Source organism: Catharus ustulatus, chromosome 6 (genome assembly GCF_009819885.2).
Source record: "Catharus ustulatus isolate bCatUst1 chromosome 6, bCatUst1.pri.v2, whole genome shotgun sequence".
Classification (NCBI taxonomy): domain Eukaryota; kingdom Metazoa; phylum Chordata; class Aves; order Passeriformes; family Turdidae; genus Catharus; species Catharus ustulatus.
In genome coordinates, this window is record NC_046226.1 from 23,512,776 (window position 1) to 23,538,760 (window position 25,985).

The 25,985-nt window shown below is 45.3% G+C and overlaps 1 protein-coding gene across 6 annotated transcripts in view; it reads right to left on the reverse strand.

Annotated features, from left to right (window-relative positions):
- The window catches only part of FLVCR2 (FLVCR heme transporter 2), a 34,013-nt gene extending 8,374 nt beyond the window's left edge, over positions 1-25,639 (reverse strand). For all 6 annotated transcript variants that reach the window (XR_004418294.1, XR_004418295.1, XM_033063398.1 and 3 more), the window contains exons 1-7: positions 25,089-25,639; positions 14,288-14,429; positions 12,946-13,086; positions 7,963-8,030; positions 7,105-7,208; positions 701-811; positions 167-272 (exon numbers count right to left, since the gene is read on the reverse strand). Coding sequence is in view for 4 of the 6 variants with exons in the window: in XM_033063398.1 (XP_032919289.1) it covers positions 167-272; positions 701-811; positions 7,105-7,208; positions 7,963-8,030; positions 12,946-13,086; positions 14,288-14,429; positions 25,089-25,601 (1,185 nt within the window). In the remaining 2 variants the exon portion in view is untranslated. The remainder of the gene's footprint in view (positions 1-166; positions 273-700; positions 812-7,104; positions 7,209-7,962; positions 8,031-12,945; positions 13,087-14,287; positions 14,430-25,088) is intronic.
- Positions 25,640-25,985: the final 346 nt, after the last annotated feature.

The window sequence follows — 25,985 nt, forward strand, 5'->3', positions numbered from 1 at the left end:
TACAGAAATGCCATGAGGAACATCATGCAAAAAGCCAGGTCCCAAGATGCTTAGATCTGCAGTACATCATACCAGTAATGGACAAGAAATAGGACTCAAGGCTTGGAACTACAATTTAATCTCTTTGTCTAAAAAGAGACAAGCAAAGGGTAAACAGCAGACTTACCTGGGCTGAGACATTAAGGAGCCCTGATGATGTTCCTTCTGATTCTGGGTATGTCAACTCTGCAGCAAACTCGAAGCCCAGGGGAAGGTATCCTGTCATGAAAAACCTGTAATGAAGTACACAGAAAGGAAGACTCAGCAACTACCAGAAGGAAGACTGAAGAGGTATAGACCATAACTCTAGAGGGCATCACCCTCAGCACAGCCAAACCGTCATATCAGCCCACACACTTTTCACTCTTGTCCACTGGTCATCTATAGGGCTGTGGGTACCACTTGCTTTCTAAAAGCTTCCACTTGATTGCCTGGAACAATTAAGGTGGCTGCAGCTGAGCAAGGTAACAACAATGTCCCTGACTCTAATGAAACACATAAAAGTGAGAGATAGGAGGGCAGATAATTTTGTCCTTAAACCATGCAGGAGTCATCCAGACACTATGGCTCTCCCCAGTCCCTCCCACAGCAGGAGTTCTGCTTCCCTGCTCATCCCCTAGCAGTTCACATGCTGAGGAAAGCAGCCTGCACATGAACTTACCCCAGCAACCCAGCAGTCACAAAGACCACCCAGAGGTGGCCCAGGCTCAGAGTGAAGGTATAGATTATCATTCCGACCAGAGACATGATATAGACAACTAGTGTTGTTTGCCTGCAAGAAAAAGCAATCAGGGTTTTATTTAATCCAGTCCTCCTTTTTGCCCACAGGTCTTAGTATAGCCTGTAGCACATGGGTTAAAAAAAACACTTAAAAGTCGCACAGTCTCTTGACACTCATAGCCAGACAGAGGAGCTGGACTGACAGAGAGTACAGAAGGGCCTGCACACAGAGCAGCACAGCAGAAGAAAGATCCTACCACAGGTTGACAGGTGCCTAGTCATATATAGTACATACCACTATGGGAGAACAAGAGCCAATTAAAGAGATCATTAATCTTCCTTGGGCATCCTCTGTACTATTGTGAGTTGAAGATGCTTACTTACAAGCAGAAGCCAAGGAGATCAAGCACTCTCAAGCAGGAATGTAAAGGAAAGAGGTGTCAACAGTGCTGGAGTCTTATGAGTCTATATTTTTCAGTGCTGTCCAACACAGCTTTCATTTCTGCTCCTTTCTGTTGTTTAAACTACCTGCTGTATTTGGAGAAGTGACATGCAAGCCAGATTGCCCTCACAGCCTCATGCTCAAGCCATGTGAGCATTTAGCAGGGACAGTGTTAGTTCCACAGCCAACAGCAGCTGAGCCACAAACTCTTGTCTCTGTGCAGAGGAGACAAAGACACCCCATGTTCAGGAAGTATGCCAGTCAGATCCTGGGAACAGCCAAACCTGCAGCCAGACCACGCAGGGATCATCAGCGGACTCAGTACTGTGAGACACAGGCAGCAGCCCAGGCCAGATTTTACCGCAACATTTAGCAATTGTCATCCTTGACTACACACCAAGAAAACCCTTCCCACATATAAAAAAAAACAAGGCTCTTTCTAGTACAAAAGGCAGCAGTAGGTCTTCACAGTACATAGTTTTGAGGAGGGAAAGGAGGAAAAGGTAAATACTTTACCTGACTGAAACTCTACCAGGATTTTGAAAGCAGAACAGTTACCAGAGCTGATAAAACCTTTTGATCATTGTCTATTAGGAAGAAGTTACATGTATTACTACAAGCTTCTTGTGTACTTTCTCCCAAATTTAAGTCTTAATCCATTAAAGAATGTGTTTGATATCAGTTCCTAGAATTCTACTGAAGAAACTAAACCTCAAACTATTTTCACTTTTCCTTTTTAATGCAAATGATCCCTGTCAAAAATCAAACCTAAGTAGACAGTATTACAATGTGTAAGAAAGTGTTTCCAGTACACTGAATTACTACAGATAAATCCAGACTGTTGCTAAGGTTCTGTCCTTCCTTATTGCTGCAATGACCAGAGTCTGTGGGGCTCATGTCCATATGTCAGTTCTTATCCAAATATACAGCTAAGAAGCTAATTTCAGGCTTCAGCTATTGAGGCATACTTACAAGGTTCACCAGGCTCATTTAATATATTGAAAGGCTAAAAAACATGCTATGGTGAGTAATTTTGTTGTGTATCAAAGGAGTAGTTAAATCCCTTAACCTCCAATGCTGTATCATTTCTAGAGTACGTTCTTTTCAGAATTTTCACTGAGGGTAAAGTTGGTATGTGAAGGCAGCATAAAGGGACTGCTTACTTCTGTTGTAATTCATTGCAGAGAGCTGCTACATGGCTGGCACAGAGCCTGGAGGCTGCAGAAGGAGAACAGCTGAAAGACTGACTGAACAGAGAGCAGTCCTAGAAAGAGATGCATTACCTTTTTCTGCTCAATACAGGTTCCTCAGGTATGTCCCATAGTTCTTATGCCTCCCATGCCTTGACAAGCAGCCACAGAGGAAAGAGATGATTAGGAGAGGAGCTCAAAGCTAGAATTACAGTTCTGTACTTGGGCTACATTAACCAATTTTGAACTGGGTGCTCCTTCCATAAACAGCAGTCTCCAAACTACATAGCAGTCAGCGCTAAAATACTGTGCAGACCTCAAAGAGGTGGCTGCAGCCCTTGCAAGTTGAGTCACTGCCAGCAGGAACACTCAGCCCATGGAGAGTTTTGTAACTTTTTTCTCACCACAGCCAGTTTTGGACTCAGTGCAGAGGTCTCAGGATAGTCACACAAGATCTCATTCAGTTTTCTAGGCTTATGGTTCAAGTATTGCAAGTGGTTTGTATTTTATTCAGTTGCAAGAGTTGCACTTCACCCCTCATCTCCTGACAAAGGTGAAGAATGAGATAGTGACCAGATGTGGTCAAGACCTTGTTTCACACTGATGCTATGTCATTTGTCAAGCTGCAAGAGAGGAGTTCCCAGAATACGCTGTGCCCCAATGAGAACTAGAGCAGGCAGACTCACAGCTGCAGGCAAACCCTTGAAGGTGTTCTTCACTAAAACTGCAGAACTATGTAGAGGACAAAATGGAGAAAACTGATCCTGCCACGGGTATCTCATCTAGCAAGTTCTTCTCACTGACCTCCCTGAATCATTAGGCTGCAGAAGGACAAAATTAATCAACAGACCTTTGTGAAAGAATAAGACCACAGGCTTGAGTGTTGTGGGAATCACAGACCAGGAAGTGCCCTGAAGCCATGAACTGCTGCCTGCTCACCACAGCCCCTCACAGGATCTGAACAGACAGCAGTAAAAGCAAATCTTGCTGCAGGAAACAGCCTTAAGCACACAAGCAGACTTCTAAACTGGACTTCAGCAAAACTCTGCTCCCCCGAGCACACCACTGATGACAAGGAAAGGAGATTTAGCGCCCAGCAGTCACAAAGAAGAAGAAAAACCTTCTTCAAAATTTTGTGTCTAGCTGAAATACTGGTAGACATTGGTGCATAGGGAAACAAAAACCCCTGGGTAAAGACACAGAGGCAGGGTGTTCTCAGGAAGTGGCCTTTGACACCCTGCTCACCAGAGGACAAGAATGCTCTGTGTCGCTAGGGGCACCCGGGCATGGAAAAATGCCCAGTTTTAGCTTAATAAGCCTCTTATCATAGCCATAAATCTCATGGGAGCAATAAAAGCAAAAAGGAGGAGAAGCAGATTCACAGAGCACATCAGGACTACATTCTGGTGTTTTTAGCAACCTACTCCTATGACAGCTCTACAGGGACTGACAATTTTTATTGTCTGGAACAGAGAACAGAAACCATCTACTTAACAGCCTGATTAGTGCAGTAAGTACAGGCTGGAAATTAGGCATCCTGCCACATTACCTTAGAAAAACTGAGGTTAACCCAGCCCCATGCTCTGGGGTGTAGGAAGGAAGCCCACTGCACCTATGTGGAAGCATTGCTACAAAGGCACCACTGCCAAGTCTCTGTGGCAAAGGCAGAGAGAGATCTGTGAAGGACCTGACATGCTGGTCACTTAGATGTACCTAACCAGCCCTGACATTCATCTGCCCTCACAGTCACATTTCTAAGAGGCAGATTAAAGAGCTCACACAAGGGACTATGAGAAAAAAAAAGAGACCTTGGGGAAAAAAGCCAGACAGGGCTTCCCAGCACCAGCAGGGAACAGGGCTGAAATGCAGAACACATCTCCTGCTGTTCAGTCAGCTCCGGAAGAAGCCTCAGAGTAAGGAATGGGTATGGCCCACCCAGCCTTGTCTCACAAGGTCACTTGGATGAGGAAAGCAAAAGTGACAGGACAAGACTCAGAGGGGATTGCAGCTGCAAAAACACTAGAGTCAAGCAACATCTGAGGCAACAAATGAACAAGCTGGGAGCAGGAGGTGGGATGAGGGGAACAGCCACATACAACAATTTTAGCTGCTCACAGAGATGTTGTGTGCAGCTCCAGCATGCTCTCCTGTACAGACAGGGATGATAGCCTCTGCCATGAGGACAGCACACAAGCCTGAACAAAGGCCTTTTTCCTATGCTCCCAGAAGATTTCATTGCTGAAGACAGAGGTGTCAGATGCTGGAGAAAGGGACAGATTGGAGAAGACTGCTTTGGTTTTCATACGCCCTTATCCTTTGGCATTCAGTTTTATGCCACTTTCTTCCTGTATTAAGGTCAGAAGAAAGGACAGTCTTGATAAATTATTTATACAAGACATATGGCAGGACAAGGTGAAGACATATTCACTACACAAGGACTAATCTTGTGTAAAATGGGCTACAATAAGAAGGCCCATATTGCAGGTAAGGCTAGGCTGAGAGAGTACTCACATTTCAGTGGAAGAGACCCAAGTGCCCCATCCTCTAGCCTCATCTGTCCTCTGAGCCAGGAACTTTATGTCAAAACTTTAAGAATCTTCTCCTGATTCTATGATTCAGAGATGAGCTGTTCTCAACAAGTCATACCACCAAAAACAACCCCAGCTCTTGCACTGCTCGCTCGTCACTACATAACTCATGTATTTATTTGAATGGACCTCATTTGCACCTGCTATTCCAAAAACAAGAACAGCGCAGGGGCTGCTGCAGGGACTTGCCTGCCAAATAAAAGCAAGAGTGCAAGGCCATTTGGTGCCTGAGCAGGACAGATGGGGAAAGCCTGACTTAGCACAGCCTCACCCTTTCAAGGAACTGCTGATGGTACAGTAAAGATCAAACATGCATGTAGAGCTCTGCAATTCCTTCTGTTATTAACCTTCCCCTGCTCCCCTCAATCACAGCTGGATCCCATTCATTTGCTTCCCTCTTTCTGCAAGCTGACTAAAAAAAGGACTTGATATCTTTCCTTCCTGATTTTCATGTGCTTACCATTTTATTCTTGACACTATCTCAGCAACAGAGAGAAGGGGGAGGGTACCCACCTAGAACATCTGGCATCTTGGCAGTTTTTTTTAAATAGACTTTTAAATGGGGCTAAATAAAGACTATGTAGCACTCGGGGAAAAAAAATGTGCTACTTTCACAGAAATCCATTTTGTAGGCTGAAATGGAGAACAAATTCTTAGCAGGGTTTTTCCTCACCTAAGGCTAAAACTATCTTCCAATAGTCCCTGGGGTCTGTAGGATAAACTCCATGGATGACATAGTACTATTTTTTTGCACTGTTAGCCAGCTCTGCCTACCTATGTGATCCCTCCAAGGAAAGAGGGGACATGGAACAAATACAGGATTTGTGTTTTTTTCTCTCTCTTCCATTCTACCAAATTTCAAGTCCCAGCTCTGCATGGTGACTCACAAACCCCTTCATGCTGCAACCTAACCCCACTTATGGAGAACCAGGAAGATCATCCGGTCTAGCAGTGCCAGCTGAGGCTACCTTACCACTAGCCCTGGGCTGGAAAGGGACACAAATCACATTGCATTGTTAGCAGTGCAGTTATAACAGTTGTGTTTCTATTTCCCAGTTCTCCTACCGAGAACTACTCAGTACCACACAACCATATAGACACAGCAGCAAATGACCTGACAGTCCCAGGAGTCCTCACCTACCATTCTTTCCTATTAGAGAAGCCAGTTTTCTATTTTTGATCCCTGTACTTTATAGGGAGCTAGGGCTAGAGGACACTCCAGAAGTTGCAAGCTCACAGCTAGCCAGATTAATCTAAGCTGTCTACAGTGAGAATGTACATTCTGGCCCAAGATATGAGGTAGGATAATGGCAGTAGGACTTCACCAGATTAAAAGCTGCTGCAAGGAATAAAACTCTGAAATTGCTTTCAAGTCATTATCAGCATTATCACCAGTAAAGCCTGCTCTCACCTAACCTGCTCAGACAGCAGGTTATAGTACAGTTCTCAAGGTCAGCAGAGAAACCAAAAAGCTGGTTGAACCCCAATATAAGACACAAGAGTCTCTCTGTATCCCCTGGGATATCCTACAGAGGTGTTTCAGTGAGATCCCAATTCCTGAGGACCAGGAACTGTAGGACAAGCAAAGACTCTTAAGTCCCTTTGCAGATGGCAAGGTATGCTGGCCAGATCTGCCTTCCCAACTCACTGAGCAACAAACACAGAATCATCTGTAACCCAAATAACCCTTGTGCCTGCCCTAAATACAGCAACACGGCATCAACACAATGCTTCTGGGCACTGAATTCAATGTGCCTTTCATTAAGCTGGACAAAAATTCACAGAGGCTGGTTTGTAAGGGCTGAGAAATGGTTTGGTACAGTCTTGATTCTGCTTGTGCCAAGCACGCTCATCCCTGACAAAGCAGTTACTGGGCCATCTCCTCTGTAAGCCTCCCTAGGGACCACCGACACCAGATCTTGTATGGGCCCAGTGTCAGCTAATGCACAGCTCCAAACTTCACTTTAGACTTAATCGGGTTTTGAAGAACCCTATTCTTTCCCCCACAAATCCTCCCTATGATTCAGTCTCTAGACTGACAACTTGCAACTGCACAGGGTAGCTCCTTGCACAGTATGGAGGAAGAGCACAGTCACCAGGGCACAGAGGCAAACAAGGGACTTACTTGTAGGTTTTGGTTTTGTCCAACCAGATGCCGGAGATCAGAGCCCCAACCATCCCCGACAGTATAATGGTGAGTCCAATCCTGCCAGCATTCACCTCCTCCCCCTGCAGTGAGACACATACACACTCACACAAATGCAGGAGCTAACTCATATCCAACAAAAAGCAAAGTGCAGAAAACCCAGAGAGAAAGAAACACCAAAGTTAGTCTTCATATATGTTTACTGCTGGTAGCACACTAACCAGAACTAGCCTTTGCAGGAATACTTTTGGGCCCACATCAGCCAGTGCTTTCTAGTCCATGAAAAAAAAAGTGGTCTGGCAATTGTGTCTGAGCCAGCCCTGACAAAAAGGTGCACACTGGCCAGTGGGAGCAGATGTTCTCAGAGGAGTTAGCATAAACGCTATGAAGCTTGCTGTTAGAATTTTGGCCAGATTGACTAGGAAATATTGGGACTCATTATAAGGCAGCACAGAAAGAAGCTCTGTGGCATGCAGCACCAGCAGTAAGCTGTACAGTTACTGAGGCACCCCACCCCGTTTCTGCCACCAGAGCATGAGCATGGACAGCCTCCTGGAACAGATGTCCCAGTAGAAGCTACAGTCAGAAACAAGGAGAGGAAATTGCTAGAAGATTTTCTCAGAAGTAAATGCTTTCATTTAAGGTACAAAGGAGCCATCTTTTCTAGAGCTCACCAGCTTTCACATGGGGTGGTGTAAAGGAAAAAAGGAGCAGCCAACTTGTGCTAGAGCCAGCCAGGACTGCTGTGACATTGCCTTTCTCACAGGCTCTCCTTTGGCAACCAGTGCTAGACAACAGCAAGCATCAGAGAGGGCCATGAGGGTTGGATGCACTTACTGGGTAGTGATGGATCACCATGCGGTTCAGCAGAGTGGACAAGGCGTAGAAACAACCTACATTCAGACCTGAGAAGGGGATAAAAATGCAGCACATTCAGAGCCTGCTACTCTCCTGCTGGGTTGTGAAACGGTAGAAATGCAGAGAGAGAAATCTTTGGAGCCATCAGTCCAGAACAAGGCTGCAGAGCTTCAGGACAGTGAGTCAGACTGGCTAGACATGTTACTGAAAGAAATGCACACCAACATCCAGACCTCAGCATACAGGAGGAAGAACCCTGCAGTTTCAGGATGGTTCTTACCCAACCAGCTAGAGGAAGGATTGTGCACATTTCTGGTACTGAAAGGTCTTGCAATTCCTTCACAGGATCTCAACCCTCTCTCACAGCCAGATCCATCTTTAGCATTGCAGTTTTCTCCTCTGCCTTGGCCAAGTCAGAACACTAGAAAAGCATCTGCCTCAGCATCAGACCTTGAACAAGGACCTGAGATTCAATTAACAACAGTGTCATTGACCTGTGCGTTCTCGTCCCAGAGAAGAGCCTGTCAGCATTCTCCCCGCTGACAGTAAATAACATTCTCTCCAAGCCAAGAAATGCCAGAAGGCAAGTACGAGCAGAGCTGATTGGTGAAGCACAGACAACACTACCCTCAGGTACCTGGAGTGTGCCTGCATGGGAGAAGTTTTGCATTTTAAAAGATATCACTGAGGCCTGAAAAAAACACATGAAAGTAATTGTATTTCTGAAGAGAACTTATATTAACTGTTACAACTTATATTAACTGTTACAAGGCTTCTCAGTATCACCCAAGATGAGAATGAAACTGATGGGATGATACTGGTCAAGCGCTATTCAGACACTCTGCTCCATCTTACGTGCAATTCTCATTGGTTAAATTCCTTCTCAAAAGATCAGAAAACCCAACAGCTTTGTTCAGCAGGCAAGAACACACACATGTGCACTGGACCAGCAGTACTGCAACGGCTACAGTCTCACCTTGGTTGATACTGAGAAACCTTCCCCAGGTGGGTGAGGTCTGTAACAGTCAACATAACTTTCTTCTCAGAAAGTCATTTACATTTGCAGTTGGTTTCTCTTCAAGGCTTCAGTGATTCTGATGGGTGAAAGGAAGAGGACAGATTTCACCACTGCAGTTCACCCATTTATAGGCTCCAAAAGAAGCCATGAGTTTAAAAAATCTGGCACACATGCCTGAAATCCTGACAAAACAGATATATGTCAAGTTCCCCCTTTCTACTTTTCCTCTCTAAGCCTCAGCTAACAGCAGAAACTAACAACACTTGCTGCCTTCTTACCACAGGATACAGAAGTGCAGTCTAGCAGGCACAGCTCTGACAAAGAGAACAAAGCCATGAGCTCTCCTAATCCTGAAGTCTCCTAGCTCCCCTTAAGTACTCAGCAATCCTGCACCTAGCCCAGTCTTCCACTGAACACTGGATACCTGTTGTAGTACACAGCACTATGAGGAGCCACAAGATTGGCAGCTGCAGAGTGCATCACACTTCCTTTACTCACCATCTCTGACAACATGACAATTTACTGTGAGGGTGGTGAGGCACAGGAACAGGTTGCCCAAAGGTGTAGATGGAAGTATGTAAGGCCAGGCTGGACTGGGCTCTGAGTGACTAGGTCTAGGGGAAGGTGTCACTGCACATGGCATGGAGGTTAGAACTAGATGATCTTTAAGAGCCCTTCTAACCCAAAACATTCTATAATTAGGCAAAGCTCACTCCACAGCTGTATGGCACAGGCAACAGGTGAAGACTCTTATACAAGTGATCCTAAATATTGCCTGTGACAATGCTTCCCACTTCAAAATCTTGTGTCAGAAAGTTATAGGAGAGGCTAGTAAGTTGAGTGACATGCTAATTAGGCAGAAGAATCTACCCAGTCCTTATCAAGAGTTACTCAGCAAGGCTGGAAATTCCAGCAGGGCCAGCAGCCAAGGATGTGGGAGAACAACTGGAGATCTCACAGCAAGGAGGCGCCCTCCAGCTTTGAAAGCTGTCTCTTTGCAACACTCGGCTATGGCAGGACAGCTAACACACCCGAAATCAGCTTCATCCTATCTCCATCTCTGGAGCACCCCGCTCACTGGGTGACACCACAAGCTGCAGTGCAAGGATAGAGGAGTACAGCAGATCAGCACAGTACTTCTGCTTCATCACTTCAAAGCTGGGCATAAACATTATTCACTAATTTGTGCACTTCTACTTCTCACACAGCCAAGAGGACAGCAGCCTTGTGAAGACAGATGCTGCTCTGGTACCTAATGCTGCCAGTAAACCAGCTTTACAGCAGCTCTGTGATCCATGTGATTTCCAAGACAGAGAAGGGCCCCTGCTCCCAAGCTGGGCAGAAAGTAAGAGTTGGCAGCTGACACTTGGCACCAGAGTCAGGCAAAACATTCTAAGAATCAAGACAATGTGTCAAATTTGCATATGTGAGGGCTGAGAAAAGTTGTAGGCGCTTCATATATCACAGTTGCTCAGTGAAATATCTCTGAGAATTACAGCTGTTTGAATGTCCATAAAACAGGTAATGGTAGTTTCCAATGGGAAAGTGGCCATTTGCCCACCCAGATAAGGGGAACCAGAACTGGTAGCTGGGAGCAGAACATCTGAAGGTCCAGCACCACCTGATTCTTTAGCTAGTTACCATGGTTTGCTTTAATGTAGAATAATGTTTTTCATACCTCAGTGTCCCTCTTTTATAGAGGCCAGAACGGGGAAATTTATTGCCTACAGCTCCAAAAGGAGCCCTTATTAAGCCTCAGACTATAATCCAGGTCTCCCACAGGTATGCAGCCTACATGCCAGACTCGGTTTCTCTCTTGTTCACCCTTGTAGTTCTCCCCAACAATGGTTCCTTATACAGCTCTCACTGCCCTACCTCCTCCTCACTGCCCCATCGCCACTCCAAATGCTGATTCTTTAAGACTGTCTCATGTCTCCCATTCTATCAGCCTTTTCCAGAATTTCCCACCCTTTTCCTGCCTACTACCTCCCACTAGCAGCATGCTCTCCAATGCAAAGTTCAACTCCATAGACTTGAAATTCCTTAATGTCCATTCCATGTTATGCCTCAGTTTTATGGAAGCAACGTCAGCAGTCTTGGGGAAAAGTTCTCGGGGGGCTTTCCTGAAAAACAGTTCACTACCACTGGCGTAGCAGCAGTGACACCACTGTTTCCAGCACCGAGAGTCTTGCCACACGAAAGGAATCATTGGCTGCTGGTAATACCAAGACCTTAGAGGTCTGCAGATTTGTTCTGACCTGTCATTATGGAAAGATCCCCATTCTTTCTATAGCCAGGAGAGACGAACAAGCAGCAGGTTTGCCCCTCTCTCCCCTGACACATGCTATGCTAACACAAAAGCCAACAGGCTGCAGATATCTTTGTGTTAGGTAGGCAGGATGACTCAGTTGCACTCATGTGGCTGCAGATGTCTTAAATCTTGGCAAACGTAACTTTTGACTTGAGTAGGAAAAACTGTCACCATTTTAAACCCAGACAAACTAAAAAAAAAAAAGTTTCACAGTATAGTTCCCTCTCTGAGTAACAGTCACCATCTCAAGTCAAGCTGGAGATTGGCATGAGGCTGACACAGAGAGGAACAGAATAAATGCACAGACCAGCAGCAAGAGAAAGTGAATGATGAGCCACTGAATGGATTTTCCACACTGTGACTGCCAGAAAATAATTACTCCAGGAAGGTAAGACTCTAAACATGTTCTTGGTATTGAGAGCCCTGCTCTCTCCTCTAGGACTTGTTTATGTCTATCAGAGCAAATGCTTTCACCTTCATTTTTCCTGAAGGTAAGTGTGAACTGAGCAGATGATACAATCCAACTTCAGACATAGTCTGCCTGGCAGGTTCTTCTGTCTTCACTTTCTGAGAGGGCATTACATACTATGGAAAAAATAAAAGCGCCAAACCCAGCAGCTGCAATGCAAAGCAGGAGAGTTTAAGACCAATCTGAGAGGGGCATTTCTAGAAGTCTACTGCACCAAGAAGGAAGGGAGCAGAGATTCCAACAACTCCAAAGACCATTAACATTCTCAGCAAGTACAAAGCCAACATCTGACTCTCTCCAACCTGCCTATTCATCCACAAGGTCTTCCAGATACAGTTGCTGGCAGAATGTGCAGAACTTTCAGCAATATTTAACTGTCTTCCCGAGAAGCTTCCATAGCAAGCTGGTAGGAAGAGTGAGGACAAAACTACCCACAGACTAGCTGGCTACAGCATACCCTATTATGCAGCCAGGCACAGACCACAATGGCCTTTCTGCTAGTAAGAAAAACACTTTTCCTTATGTCAATTCAGCATCAGGGAATAGATTCAACACATCACACTGCCCTCAAACAAACAGATCAAGACTGCTGAAGAGAAGAAAGCAGCAAATTCAGCTTGCAAAGACAGATGGCATAAGATGTTCTCTAGTCCTTCCTTCCAATTGCTTCACGGGGGCTGCCTAGAAAGCTGGCAAAGTCTGCACATCTGCATACTCCGCATAACCTCTACAGAGATGCCTGGCAGTCATATTCATATCCTTGCCTTTGGAAACTGCTTTCACTCAGTTCTGTGACTTGCACTCAGACACTTCCATGTATTTCTTATGTAAGCATTCAGATTGGTTTGCTGCATTTAACTAAATGACTGGAAAGAAAGAACAGAAAAGGAAATCCCCAGAACAGCAAACAGTCAAAGACTGGAAGAACAGTTGTAGGGGCATATCATCCTCTGTGTGCTTGCCTTCCTTTCGTTTTTCCCTGCTGCATTCACTGGTAACCACTGCTGAAGCATACTGGGCTATAAGGATTCCCGGTCTATGGCAGAACAGGGGAGCTATCTTTACGTTCCCCTAAAACAATTCCAGCCAGTTATTGCCCCAGCAGAGCACAGAGGGGGAGGGAGAAACTGTGATAACTGTACAAGAAGAAAGGTCAGACTTTACCATAAGTGACCATAAGCAGCAAAAAGTTGATATTGCGGAGCAGGCGGAGGATTGATTGCACGTAGGAATACTCTGAAGTCGGTCTTGACTGGATCGAGGCCTGAGCTCGGCTTGGAGGGTTTGGGGGCTTCTCCTTGAAAACTGAAACCAGATACAAAGTACACCTGTTTGTAATGGGGTAGTTTTGGGGCCTGAGCACACACTGCACCATTTAGGGATGGCAGAGGGGCTGGTATAAACAACTGTACAAAACACACCATTTTCCTTAAACTTTGATCTCCATGCATGAACTTATCCAGGAACAGGAAAGAACAGCTCTCTTCCAACAATAACTCCTGCCACCTTCCCAAGAGAAACATCTTGCCTTCAATTAGCTTTTTGTGTAGGCAATGTCCAGCAGCACCAAAAGAGTTCTCAGGACTACTAATAATGCCTTTGTCTCTAGAAGGATGACCAGCCAGGTGCAAAAGTGTTATGTGGATTTACAAGTGACAAAGTAGAACTGGACAAGTCAGTTGACAAAGGGGCCTAATTCTCTGCAGTGGTCAGTGCCCAGGAAGCAATAACCTTTGCCAGGTTTTATTTCAGGCCAAGCTGTCTTCTACCCCTTACTAAGATTAAAGCAGCATCCAGAAATCTCAGTCACAGGTGATACTGCTAGGTGCTAGACAGGCACTTTTGTACTTGTCTATTCCCTTCCCCACATTACTTGAAGTCTACATCTGATTCAGCCACCAGCAACATGAACAAACTGGCAAGAGGAGCCTTCAAAAAAATTGCATGGAATTCAGCAACTAAACTCAGTTCTCCAGTGAGCATGCCAGTCTTTCATGCTAAAGATCTGGCCTCGATTTCATATGTTAAGTGGGGGAACTGTATCTCTTGTGTCCTGCTACTGTCCTTCATGCTTTATTCTTTCCACTCATAACTGAGAACAGCTTGTTCCTGTGATGCCATATAATCACAGGATCCTTTTACTCATAAGGGGTAGTCAGGTCCCAGGCATAACCCAAGGCCCAGCACCCTATTTGCAGGGAAGATGACTATGAAACTTGCAAGAAGTCTGATGGTTTTTAAAGCATTTATTCATGCCTGGAATTTATTATGCAGGCAATGGACAAAACTAACAATTTGGGAAGCTAACTGACAACCTCCCTTCTACATGTGCTATTCATCAAGGGTTTGAAGCAGCAAGATGTAGTATTGCATGACCCTGTCAGCTGCATGGTAGGACACATTCCCAGATGGCCTGCCCAGCCCATTTCCTGGCACACAGGCCCCCATCACATATCAGCTGATCTCAGTCCCATCTGGTTTCATGTGCACACTCCCACCTCCTTACCTATGATGACTAGGATGAACAGGGCTGATGCCACACCTGCAATCATGAAGAACATGATGCTGATGTGGTAGGCCAGCTTCTCCTCATCCTCCACATTAGGGACCAGAACTGGAGGGACCAGAAAGCCTGCAGCGATGCCAAGCTGAGAAGAGAGAAGGGATAAACAGAGACATGACATGAAACCACAAGAGTGCCACTACCCTACAGCTCAGTACAGGCCCAACTGAGCCTAACCAAATTTCACAACCAAAATGAAAATCTTCTTTACCACCCAAAAATTAAAAGTCAGATAACCATTGCAATTAGGCATAAAAGAAGTTTCCCCACTGCATTTACAACTGTCAGGATATTCAAGACAAGGTTTTACAACAGAATTGTGCAGAATAAATATCCGGCGCCATCAAAGAGGAGGTCTTGCCTGCCCTGACCTCCCCACAAATACATGTTCCTGTTCACACACACATCCCTTCCTTACCTTGTCCCTGCTCTAGAGCTGGCCTGATCACCTGGTAATCCAATTTTGCTCATTAAAAATGGCAGAAAACAAGACCATCAAAACCAACTACAATATTTTCAGGGTTAATGAGGTGAGCCAATTTACTTTCTCTGCAAGAGCAGAGACACCTGACCACTCCACGTAACTGAGATATTAATCTGGCTCAGCCAACTTTGATACAGTTTCAAATGAGCAGCCTCCCAAGACAAGGCACACCCTACGACCACCAGGAGAATCTAGGAGAGCATCAAGGTTGTCAGCAAAGTGTTGATGGCGCATATCCTAAATGTCGAGATTGTTTTAGTAATGGAGCTTGGCAACTGGATAAACTGCTCTGAAGTTACAGAAAGCAAGGACTAAGGAAGACAAGTTCTGTGCAGTCCATAAACCTCTTAGGAGCATGTCAGCACAGAGCACAAGACCGAACAGCCCTGTAGCCCAGGCATGACCTTGGACAACTTTCCCAGGCTGTCTCCTAGCAAAATCTCCTTGCGCTTTCTGCATGCTTTCTCTGACATTTCTCAGTGCTGAGGGATGCTGACAGACTCATTCTGGAAGACTGACTTACTGGCCAAGACAAAGCTCTCAGAACAAATATATTTCAGTTGCCATATCTGGTAAATAGGCTAAAAATCAGCTTGCAATCTCCAGTCCCAGAAAACTCTCCACAAAATCCCTATTCCTCCATCCAGCTGGTGTATTTTAGAGACGGGAAGAATGCTTAGGATTCAAAGAGAGCTATCTGCTAACCTCAGTGCCCTATATTTAGCTTACAAACAAGTGATTTTCAATCATGTCTGGCCAAACTTCTCCAGTGTCAAACAGTGCCCTCCACTGGGACCTGGTGTATCCTGGGTCAGGATCAGCAACAGATATACACACTAAATTCATTCTTGGTGCTCAGACAGCGCAGTGAGCTAGTGAGAAGAGCCACCAAGAGATTACAGATGTGCCCTACCAGTTCAAGGCACTGTCAAGAACAAGAACATTTGAGGTTTGCTTACATAGATTGAAGACAAATGCTGTGCCATCCCAGATAGCAAGTCAAGGACTGAAAGAGTTTAGGAGGGAACTTAAAAGACCATTAGGAAGGATAAACGTTCCTCTCACCCACATGGCACAGACAGACTCTGACACAGGACTAAGCTTGCCAGAGCTCAGTTTTGTTCAGATATGGCCTATGCCCAGCCTCTCATCACAGCAAGTCAGGTTGATTCTCCTCCTCTGCACTGCCCACTCACTACAGTGAACACGACCATCATGGCTTAGAGGCTTCAAGCTCTAATCTCCATCAAATTGCATGCCTCCCCTTCCCTACACAAGCATGCAGTTGCAGAGAAAAGGTAATGGCTCAAACACAGAAGCTCGCAGAGATCACTGGTAGACAGCAGAAGCCTGCTTGTCTCTGCAGCACATTTATTTTGCCCTCCTTGTGGCCAAGTGCAGGCTTGTGACTCTGGTGTGCCTGGTCAGCCCATGACACAGCCAGCCTGGGCTTCACTCCTATCTCCAGAGCATTTCTAAAGATTTAACCTTTGAGAAAGAGACTCTTAATGTTGTTCCTTTCTATCTGAGGGAAGAGTCCTATTGAGTCTCATATATCAGGTCTTCTATGTGCCCTTCACTCCTTCCCAGGTAAGGTTTACAAACATCTTACTGGAAAGTGACTCTTTGTCTTAGCACTGTTTCATTCTTGGAAGAACTAAGCTGGATTCCTGTGCTAGGTACTTCCTGGCTTCCTTCTTTCTGTGCTCACATGTTAGCCACATGAGCTGCTGAACAGCAGCAAAACAACAGGAGAAGAGAGATCCATGCTTTATTCTGACTTCTGACATAAGTTTCTCCAGGACCACAGTTGAGATTCAATCTTTTCCTATCTCCCTCCAGCTGCTCCTTCCTGAAAAAGGGACTATCTGATATACCTAGCAGCGAAGATACTGAAAGTCTGTGTTGCAAATTGTTTAGAAATCTTTTACTGGGAGGTCCTACAGTCATCACTTACCCAATGGGTCACAGACACACCCATCTTTCTTGAACTACTTGTTGCCTTTTCAGAAGAATTTTCCTGAATAACTTTTCTAACCATAAATTGATGTTTTGTCCTTTCTCTTCTGCTCCCCCAAAAAGAAGCAACTTTTATCCATTAGGAGTTCATTATACCTTTGAGAAGAACCAGGTAGCAGAATGGACAAAAAAAATCATAGCAATACGAGCTAAATTTTATATTTCAGAGCAATCCATGCTATTAATTCTGTGAAGATGAGGCCCCTTTACTCAACTAGAACTGAAGATTTCCTGAATGACACTCACAGACCCTCCCAACAACATTATGACTATTACACTGCATATACTACAACTTTCACAAGGAGATTTTTAACCCGGTTCTCAGCAGGTCAGTGTGCAAATTACCATAAGCCCACAGAAACATTGTAACCAATTAACCAGAAAATTTAAAAGATGCCTTAGAAAGGGGAAAAACTTCTCTCCCTTCTCTACACCTTGCACATCAGGGAAAATAAAGCAATTCTAAAAATAGGTTTAGTTCTGCAAAAGTCTGTGCTACCCTCCTTACAGACACGATCAGTTACAATTGATCATAATGGACCCTCTTATTTAATTTGCATCTCCAAACTTTATACAGGCACATTGATGTCCAATACCTATATAGATAAGCTTGTTCTCAAAATTTGATACATCATGCAGAATCTTCTCACCCAAAACACCCAGCACTGTCCTGATCTCTGAGGATCTTACCAGGAGATCAGTCTGTTGACAGTTTATTTTAAAAAGGCATTGGGGTAATTTTTAAACACAATATCAGGAAAGTCAACAACTACAGCAGAGTGCATTGTTCAGATTACTTACTTTTTAGACACTAGTACAGGATAGAAGGAATGTATTTCCTACCTGAATTTTGCCAAGGACCAGTCACAACAACAGCATCATATTCAAGTGTGCACAAAGAACAAGCAACAAAACCAAGAGCAAGTAGCTAAGAAGATGGTATAAATGTACCCAAAGTCTTGAAATAGAAAATTACATGCCTAAGGCTAGCTGCTAAAAGTCTCCTGAAGGAAGATAAGCAGTGGTGTATCAGCATAAAAACTGTAAATGAATGATCGATGGAGGGGTGCAGGAGCGAACCTTCACCTCAAAGAAAGCTACGAGTCAGCAAGAGAAACACAGAAGCCCTGTAAAATTCTGTAAGTAGGTGTAAATGTTGACAGAGGGGACCACCAAATCCAGAAGGTCAATTACAATGTTAAAAGACAGAGAGAGAGAGAGATGCTGCAAAAGCAAAAATACACAACAGTAAGAAATTTTGACAATGCCCTTGCAAACTAAATAAGTGTCATGACAGGAATGATGCAGAGACTGCATTTTTGGATTCCATAAATACCCTTTTCTGAGGAAAATTTGTAAGAGGCAGCACAATTTATGATTTCGACCCAGAACAGCGTGGTGTGACTATGACCAATATTACAGAATAGTTCTGCACTGGACTGAATTTCAGCTTCCTTGCAGCTGACAAAATAAAAAGGAAACACCCTCCAAAACACTACAGCAATATATAACTCACAAGAGGAAGCTGCCTAAAAAGAAAGAAGTGTGTTAAATGGAAATTAAGAAGAAAAGCCTAAGAAATTAAAGGCTTGCAAGTGGCATTAGGATTGTGCAAAGACAGTGAGTCAGAGACTCACTCTAGAAGCTTAGAAAATATTAGCAAAATATTTTAGAATACAGTAGAGGAACCACAGTTAAGGAAAAAAAAAAAAAAAAACACGCACCAAAAAAACCCCACACCAAACACCCAAACAAAAAACCAAACAAATGAACAAACAAAACAAAAACAAAATTTAAAAAAAACAAAAAAACCAAACAAAACCACCAAAAAAACCCCAAACAAAAACAAAACACCAACAATAACCTAAACCACCTAGCTCTAAAACTGGACATTATTCCTTTTAGTCTTTCTTTTCAAGCAAAGAAGAATGACAGCAAGCTGGACCAAGCTAAAGTAAAACCATAATTAGGCCAAAAGAACCACCAGAAGTGCTTTACAAACTAAGTTAAAACTCTTCAAAAACAACAAGATCAGGAAACCTGACAGAAGGGTCAAAAGATGATCAGTGTGGAAGGAGAACATTTGAGAAAGAGGTCTTGGACCATCATTCATGACATGATGTGTTATGAGTGGAAGATATTACTCAATTATTTGAACTAATTTCTTCTATGAGGCATCAGGACCAGCTGGTATTCATCCAGGAGTTCAAAATAACAAGTCAACAGAAAATCCACACTAATTGCACACAAACATACTAAATGGTCTGTTACCAAATATTCAAATCGGGAACAGAGGAAGAGAAAAGTGTTGCTAATTTTTAGGAGCTCAGCATAAGCAGGAGTCCCAGGAAACCACAAGAGCAGCAGCCTGCTAGTTTGGCCAAGTAACAGAATATGTAGCTATTAAAATATCTATGCTTTGATGAACACCAATACAACTGGCTTTTCAGACATAATGATTTCAACATGGTCTTAGCAAGTTACCAAGCCAAGACTTTGGAGAGTGAGGAGGACACACTCCAGATTCACTCTGGATTCACCCAGGGAACCTCTTTGAGGAGATGCTTGTTCCAGAGCTCTGGGCAACACAGCATCCTCTTCTACTCTTGTCTGGGTATCAAAGCTCTGTCCTAGGCTCTCCCTCCTTTTCTAACTACAGGTGCCCCTCAAACTGTAACCATGATATTTCACAAGAGCAGCTGAACCTTCTGACCCTATAATTCATATATCACAATCTGCAGAAAGCAGACAGCTACCCACTTCTCACACCCTGTGCCTCCCAAGTGCACATTGGCTTCCCAATACTTTGCTATCAGCACAGGCCCCAGCTATCTTTCCGTATAAAAGGTTACAGGAGAATTGAAAATGCCCAACCGAGGTGCTGTTTAAGCAGAAGCTGTCAGTTCCTACATGGTAAACTTTGTATGAACTGGTGTTCAGAATATGCTTTTTCCACACCACTGACAGTAAAATTAGAAAAGCCTCTTGAAATCCAGATAGTCAGGAATCCAATGTACATTCTTGCACAGTTTATATAACTTTCTTTCAGTGTTTGAAGAAAAAATAAGGAAGTACACAAGCTGTGAAAGGAAAAATTGTGATAAGACAAGACAGAGCTTAAGCTCTATTTTACTTTCCCACTAATGTGGGAGACTTTTTGTTTATCCAAACTGCACTTGCACAACCAAAGCTCATCTGCAAGCAAAGCAAACTCCCTTCCACATAACACTTCTGCTTCTGTGGCATCATCTCGCAATGCTTAATATGATGCAATGCTGTACAGTGAAGACTATTCCCCTGTGCAAGTCATTCAGGGCCTGTCAGCCTTGAATGCACCTTCCCCCAGTTTGCTGGGAAAGAAATGCAACACAGCAGAACAACAGCAGTAGGCAAGAGAGAGAACAAAACAGAGGGGTTTCAGCTCTGACAGTTACCTCAGCTGCTACTGGAATCCTCAGTAAGGAAATGCTTTGGTCAAGGACCTAGTCCAGTTACCTAATACAGACAATCCTGGGTATCCTGCAGGACAAGTGCTAAGGGTGCTTGCTGTGGGCTAGGCCCTCCTACCAGAAATCCTGAAGATATTAAGTCTCCCATGCAGAACTTAACCCAAAAGCCAGCTTCTGTGAGAGAGAAAGGGGAGCTGTCTTTGGTGTATGTCTGGGAAGGAAGCACCAGATGAAATGGGGAGAAAAAGTTCATTTCAGGCTCTCATGCCCATTTATAGAAACTGAGGCATTCCTGCAAAAGCCACATTGCTATTTGGTCAGCACACCCTCCCACACTGAGCCACATCCAGGATCTTGGAGAATTGGCCACATAGCACTCCTTATGATCCAAGTGCTCTAATCCACCCTGCCCTTTTTTTTTCAGGGAGAGAAAGGAGACAGGGCTGGAGAATGTCACCCATTAACTACTGTCATTACCATCAACTATGTCAACCATTAGCCACTGTCACTAAAATCTTCTCTATTCTGATAGCTAAAACTCTGAGAGATACAGGGCCAAGCTATAGGGCTGTGTGACAGATCACCACCCGTCCGTATTTCTAACAGGGAATCACTTGAAGGGATAGGAATCCTCCAGCAGAGACAGAGCAGCCAAAGAATATCTAGAAGTCCACTCAAAAACTGGAAGACATGGATTCCACAGGGCATGATACATTTCCACAATGTTTCTTAGACTTTTAAGATGCTGCTTTCCCTAAAGGGCAAGAGGTACAGAACAGAGCTATCAGTGAAGCATCAAACATGCTCAGCACAAATAGCACTGTAGGATCACCCGCTCAAAAGCAATTGCTATTCAGATGCTGCAGACCCATTTACATGGCAAAACCCACCTCAGCCACTACCCAGGCACTCTTTCCCCCAATTCAAAACAGAGGAAAGGACCCACCAGGATTGAGAGAGAACATTTCTCTGAATTTCATTCACAGCTTATCACCATGTTTCAAAAGCCATCACCTAATCAACTCAAGACTGGCACTTCCAGCAGGCTGCAGATACCACCGAAAATCTCTGCCTCTGGCTGCTTCTGTTATGGAAACCCTAAATCTCTGAACTCACATTGCAGCTACATCAGAATAGGGACAGATCCTAAGATCATTAAGGTGCTGCGTGATTTTTCCCTTAAAGAAGAGCTTAATATGAGGCTGAAGTTCTTTCCTCCCAAATCACATCACTTCTTTTCAAGACCTGCTTAAAAAAAAAAAAAAGGCAGAATTACTGCAAAAAAATCATTTAACAGGCCCGCATCCTTACTCCTAAGCCCATCTTGTGGCTTGTTTCTTTGTCAAAACAGCAAGAAACAGGAACAAGACCTCTCTCAATCAACAAAAAAACCTAATGCTGGTGGCAATGCAATACAAATCAAATCCACTAGTTCTTTGTCTGTGTGCAACACGGTTATACACTTCTCTGCATGCTGCCCATGCCCCTTGCCCATCAAATCACAACAGTGAGATAAACTAGTAAGACTGAGATATGCACAAAACCCAGGCACAGCAGTTCAGCATGCACCATGGCAGCTGAAGGAGAGAGCTGGCCATCAGTTTAGAAATTTCAAAATGCCATGAAAACCTAACTCGCTACCTAAATGTCCCCACCACCACGTTAGTTCTGTCATGCCAAAGGACCATGTGCTTCCTCATGCCCACATTACGGAAAAGTAAGCGTGTTACATGAAGGGGAAAGACCTGCTGCTACAGCAAGCACACACTCCTGCAAATGCCATTATCTCAGGAGAGCGTTTCTTCCCACTGCAGTCCTGTCACCAAGGAGAATGATGGACAGTCTGCCATCAGTGCAGAAGTTTAGAAGCCTGATTGCTGCTGCCTGTCAGGTCTGAACTACAGTCGCAAGCAGGAATGCAGCTGATGAATCAATACAACAACATGGTAACAGCATGGCCTTACCCAGACCACTCTCTCCTATCCACCTCGTGTGTGGGACTTCACACAGATATCCAGCACCAAGGGGCTCCACAGGGAACACTGCTGATGTAGCAGGCACACTACTACTGACAGCTGTATTTTATAAGCATGCCAGACAAATTCCTACCAATAATAAAATACATCTGAAGAATATCTGTGAACTGTCCATAACACCTGTTTCTTTACTCCAGATCTTCAGCATGAGGAAGAGTGCCCATATAGATTTTTTCTAGTCTTTCAAGCAATGAGAAGCCAGTAGTATTTCAACAACACTAATATATTAATGCCAAAGCATCCAACATGCAAACTTCATTCTATACCTCCCCAAACATGAACTTCCCATGACAAAGAAAAACAATGGAAAAACACCTTCCTGTTCAAACACGAAAAAGTAAAATATCATGAAAAGCAGCAGTGGGTAAACAAGAGAATGTGATCACATTCATGTTCTTCTCAGCACTGATTCAACAGTGCTCAATCCGACCTGTTTTTGCACTTCAGATACCACAGCCAATATATGGCTGGAAACAAGTGAGGTGTTTATAATACCTTACTAGGGATTGTTTGCTTTTTTAAAAAGGGTGTTTAATACCTGGTCTGATTGATTCAATGATTTACTCTTCAGGGCTAACTTTGAACTTGAAGGTTACCATCAGTGAGCGAGCAAAGGCGGTGTCCTGAGCAAACATGGCCCCGGCTTTCCTCAGGACAGTACTGCTGAAGTGCAGCCTGGGGCCAAGTGAGCAAGAGCAGAAAGAGGGCAGGTAGGGTAGGAAAGAAAGAAGCAGTGACACTTCCCTGCTTCTTCATGCAGTTGCTTGCAGCTCTTAATGGAGAGGGACAACAGTGCTTGGTATTCAATAATAACAATAATTAAACTAAGTGACATGGCAAAGGAAAGGAAAACCATACAGTTGTAGAGAAACAAGCATAGGGAATAATTTACCATGCTGCAATTACAAAACCACAGTATTAGACCCTTTGCTAACACTCCCTAAGACAGTCTTTAATTGCAGTCAAGAAAAATGTATGCCTCTGTTTCTTCTTGCTGCCCAACCTCACCAGTAAACAAAATAGCTAGTTTTCATTGACTGTGATTATGCTTGACTATGGGAATAAATAGGTCTTCCCTATGAAGTATGCTCTGTATTTAGTCACTACCATTTTTGACTTCTCCAAGTCTCTAAAAGGAAAATCTGGGCTTACAAAGCAAAGACTATGTACTGAACTGAGGTCTCATTGTCATGTCAGTTCAACCACCAGAGCAGTGTGGAACACCAAAAGGGTAGCCAAAGTTTGCTTTTCACAACCGTTATGCTAAGCCACTCCTTTTGGGATGATGATGACTCCACACAGGCATATAGCACAGGCTGACAGCCTCATTGTTTGGATTTCTAACGCATACTGTTGAGCAACTCCACCTGAATAATTTTTTAAAAGTCTGACAGCAAAATGCTCAGTTCCTTATTTGTTCATGCCAAGTTAGATGCCTTCCACTCCAAAGACTCATTTAAAAACACATAAAAACCAGTCCACTAGAAGGGATTATAAGAGCAAAAAGAAAAGCTTAGATGCCCTCAAGGAAATAGGTTTTCTCCTTCCAAACGATGTAAAGTAGTCCCCTTAATTCCCTAGTGCTGTTCTGCAAACTTCTGTTCCTCAAATACCATTCACTCCTTTTTGCCTCAGCAGTATTTAAATAAATATAGAAACACAGGAAGGAGCATTAGAAGCTACCTGAATTGAAAACCATTCAAATCAGAATGGCAGTCACCCGCAGGCTGAAGGGTCCAGGGTGGAGGACAGAGTCACGTGCAGGGGAGTACACTGCATCTCAAAGCAAGGGGCACAGGCCTAGCCTAGCAGCTAATGTCACATTTCACTTTCCTCTTCTTTGTGTCAGGGCTGCAGAGCCAGGTTCACTTCATTTATGCCCCATTGCATTAGTACTGGCTTATTCACTTCATTCAATTGCTATGAGCTGGTGTTCCGGTGCAAGGGTCAAGAAGCTATTTCCCTGATCCTTTCAAAGCTGTGTAAAAGTTTATCTTCTCTCGCTACAAGAAAACAGTCACAGCTTGAGCAAATGTGGGTCACTGGCCTCCGGCACCTGCAGTGATACAAGAGTGCTCGGGGAGCTGACCTGACACTGGCCTGATGGAACTTTCCTATTTTTCAAAGCAACTGCTTGTGGAAACTCTGTAGCTACTTTGAAGAGGTATGAAAGTGCTAAAGTCCTTTTCCTCCAGGGCCCAATGACAATGTTTTCAGCAGACAGCTAATCTCCTTTGTCCCATATCTAGTTGTCAGCAGGAAGAGGATATTGCAGTGTCAAGTCCAGCCGCAACTGATTTGAAGAACAGATTTGAAGAACACTCTGCCTGAAGCAGTTTCTCAGCACTGTGCTTTCCCTCCTAGGCCGTTCATAGTTCTACTGAATCGCAGCCCTGGACTGGAGATTCACACACATAGGAAGTGGAGGGCACTGGAGAAGAACCTGAGCCAAAGACCTCTCAAAGCCAGAATCATACTTAACCCCCATGCTGCCTCAAACTTTTTAGATGGAGGTCCCACTTGCCTCCGCCACCACCATCAGCCCTGCAGCTAACACCAGTGGCATCCTTCCAGATACCAGCTGCATTTTCCAGAGGGAATTTCATGTAAGTTCGTGTTATCCCTGCGGCTGCCTTTCGGGCTACGTGCATCTCTCACCCCGCCCCGGTTTGCTCCCCTAGCACTCCCAGTCTCCGGCCAGGCAGGTGACAGCCCGCCCCACATGCGTGGCCAGCCGGGGAGCAGCTGCCCATTACCTGGTTCCCAAAGACTGCAATGGAACAGGCGGTGGAGACCTCGTGAGAGCCAAACCAGACCGAGGCGATGCGTGAGGGCATGCCCAGGATGAAGACCTGAGCCAGGCCACAGATGACCTGCCCCAGGACAGTGACAGGGAAGAGGTGCGGCTTCAGGCTGCCCAGCTTCACCCAGGCACCCATGGCATTGAGGGCCGAGCCAGCCAGGGCGATGAGGCGCAGGCCCCTCTTGTCCAGCAGCCAGGCGACAGGGAAGAGCAGGGGGATGTAGATGAGCATGTAGCTCATGGAAAGCCAGTCGATGGCGAAGGCGCTCACGTCGTAGAAGCGCACGAAGATGTTGTTGATGCTGCCGTACTGGATCCACTGGAAGGCGTTGCACAGGGAGTAGCTGCTGAAGAGCAGCAGCACGGCCCAGCGAAGCCGGGACAGCTGTACCTCGGCGGCGGCATCACCGAGCCCTCCCGCTGCAGCCGACGGACTCGGCACCCCGGCGGGCTCCTGCAACACCATGCCGGCACCGTGGGCCGCACCCGACCCGGCCCGGCACGGCTCCCCGCCGGCACCACCTGCCCAAAACGCCCCTCCCGACCGTCCCCACCGGGCTCACTGACGGCCGCCGAGCGGGGAGGTGCCCCGGGCCCGGCCCTGCCCGGCCCTCTCCGCCCCCGCCCCGCCCCGCCCCGAGGCAGGGAAGGGCTCGGGCCGGCGTGGGGGCACGGCAGGCCCTGGTACCGGCGGGCACTGGCGGGCGGCAGGCCTGGCCCGCGTCCTGCGGGAGGGCTGCCCGCCCCGCGGCAGAGGGACCGCCACCCCCTCCCCAGGGCCGCCCCCGGCACTGCCCGGCCCGCCCAGAGCCCCCCCAGAGCCCCCCCGGCGTAACGAGGGCCGGGGGCA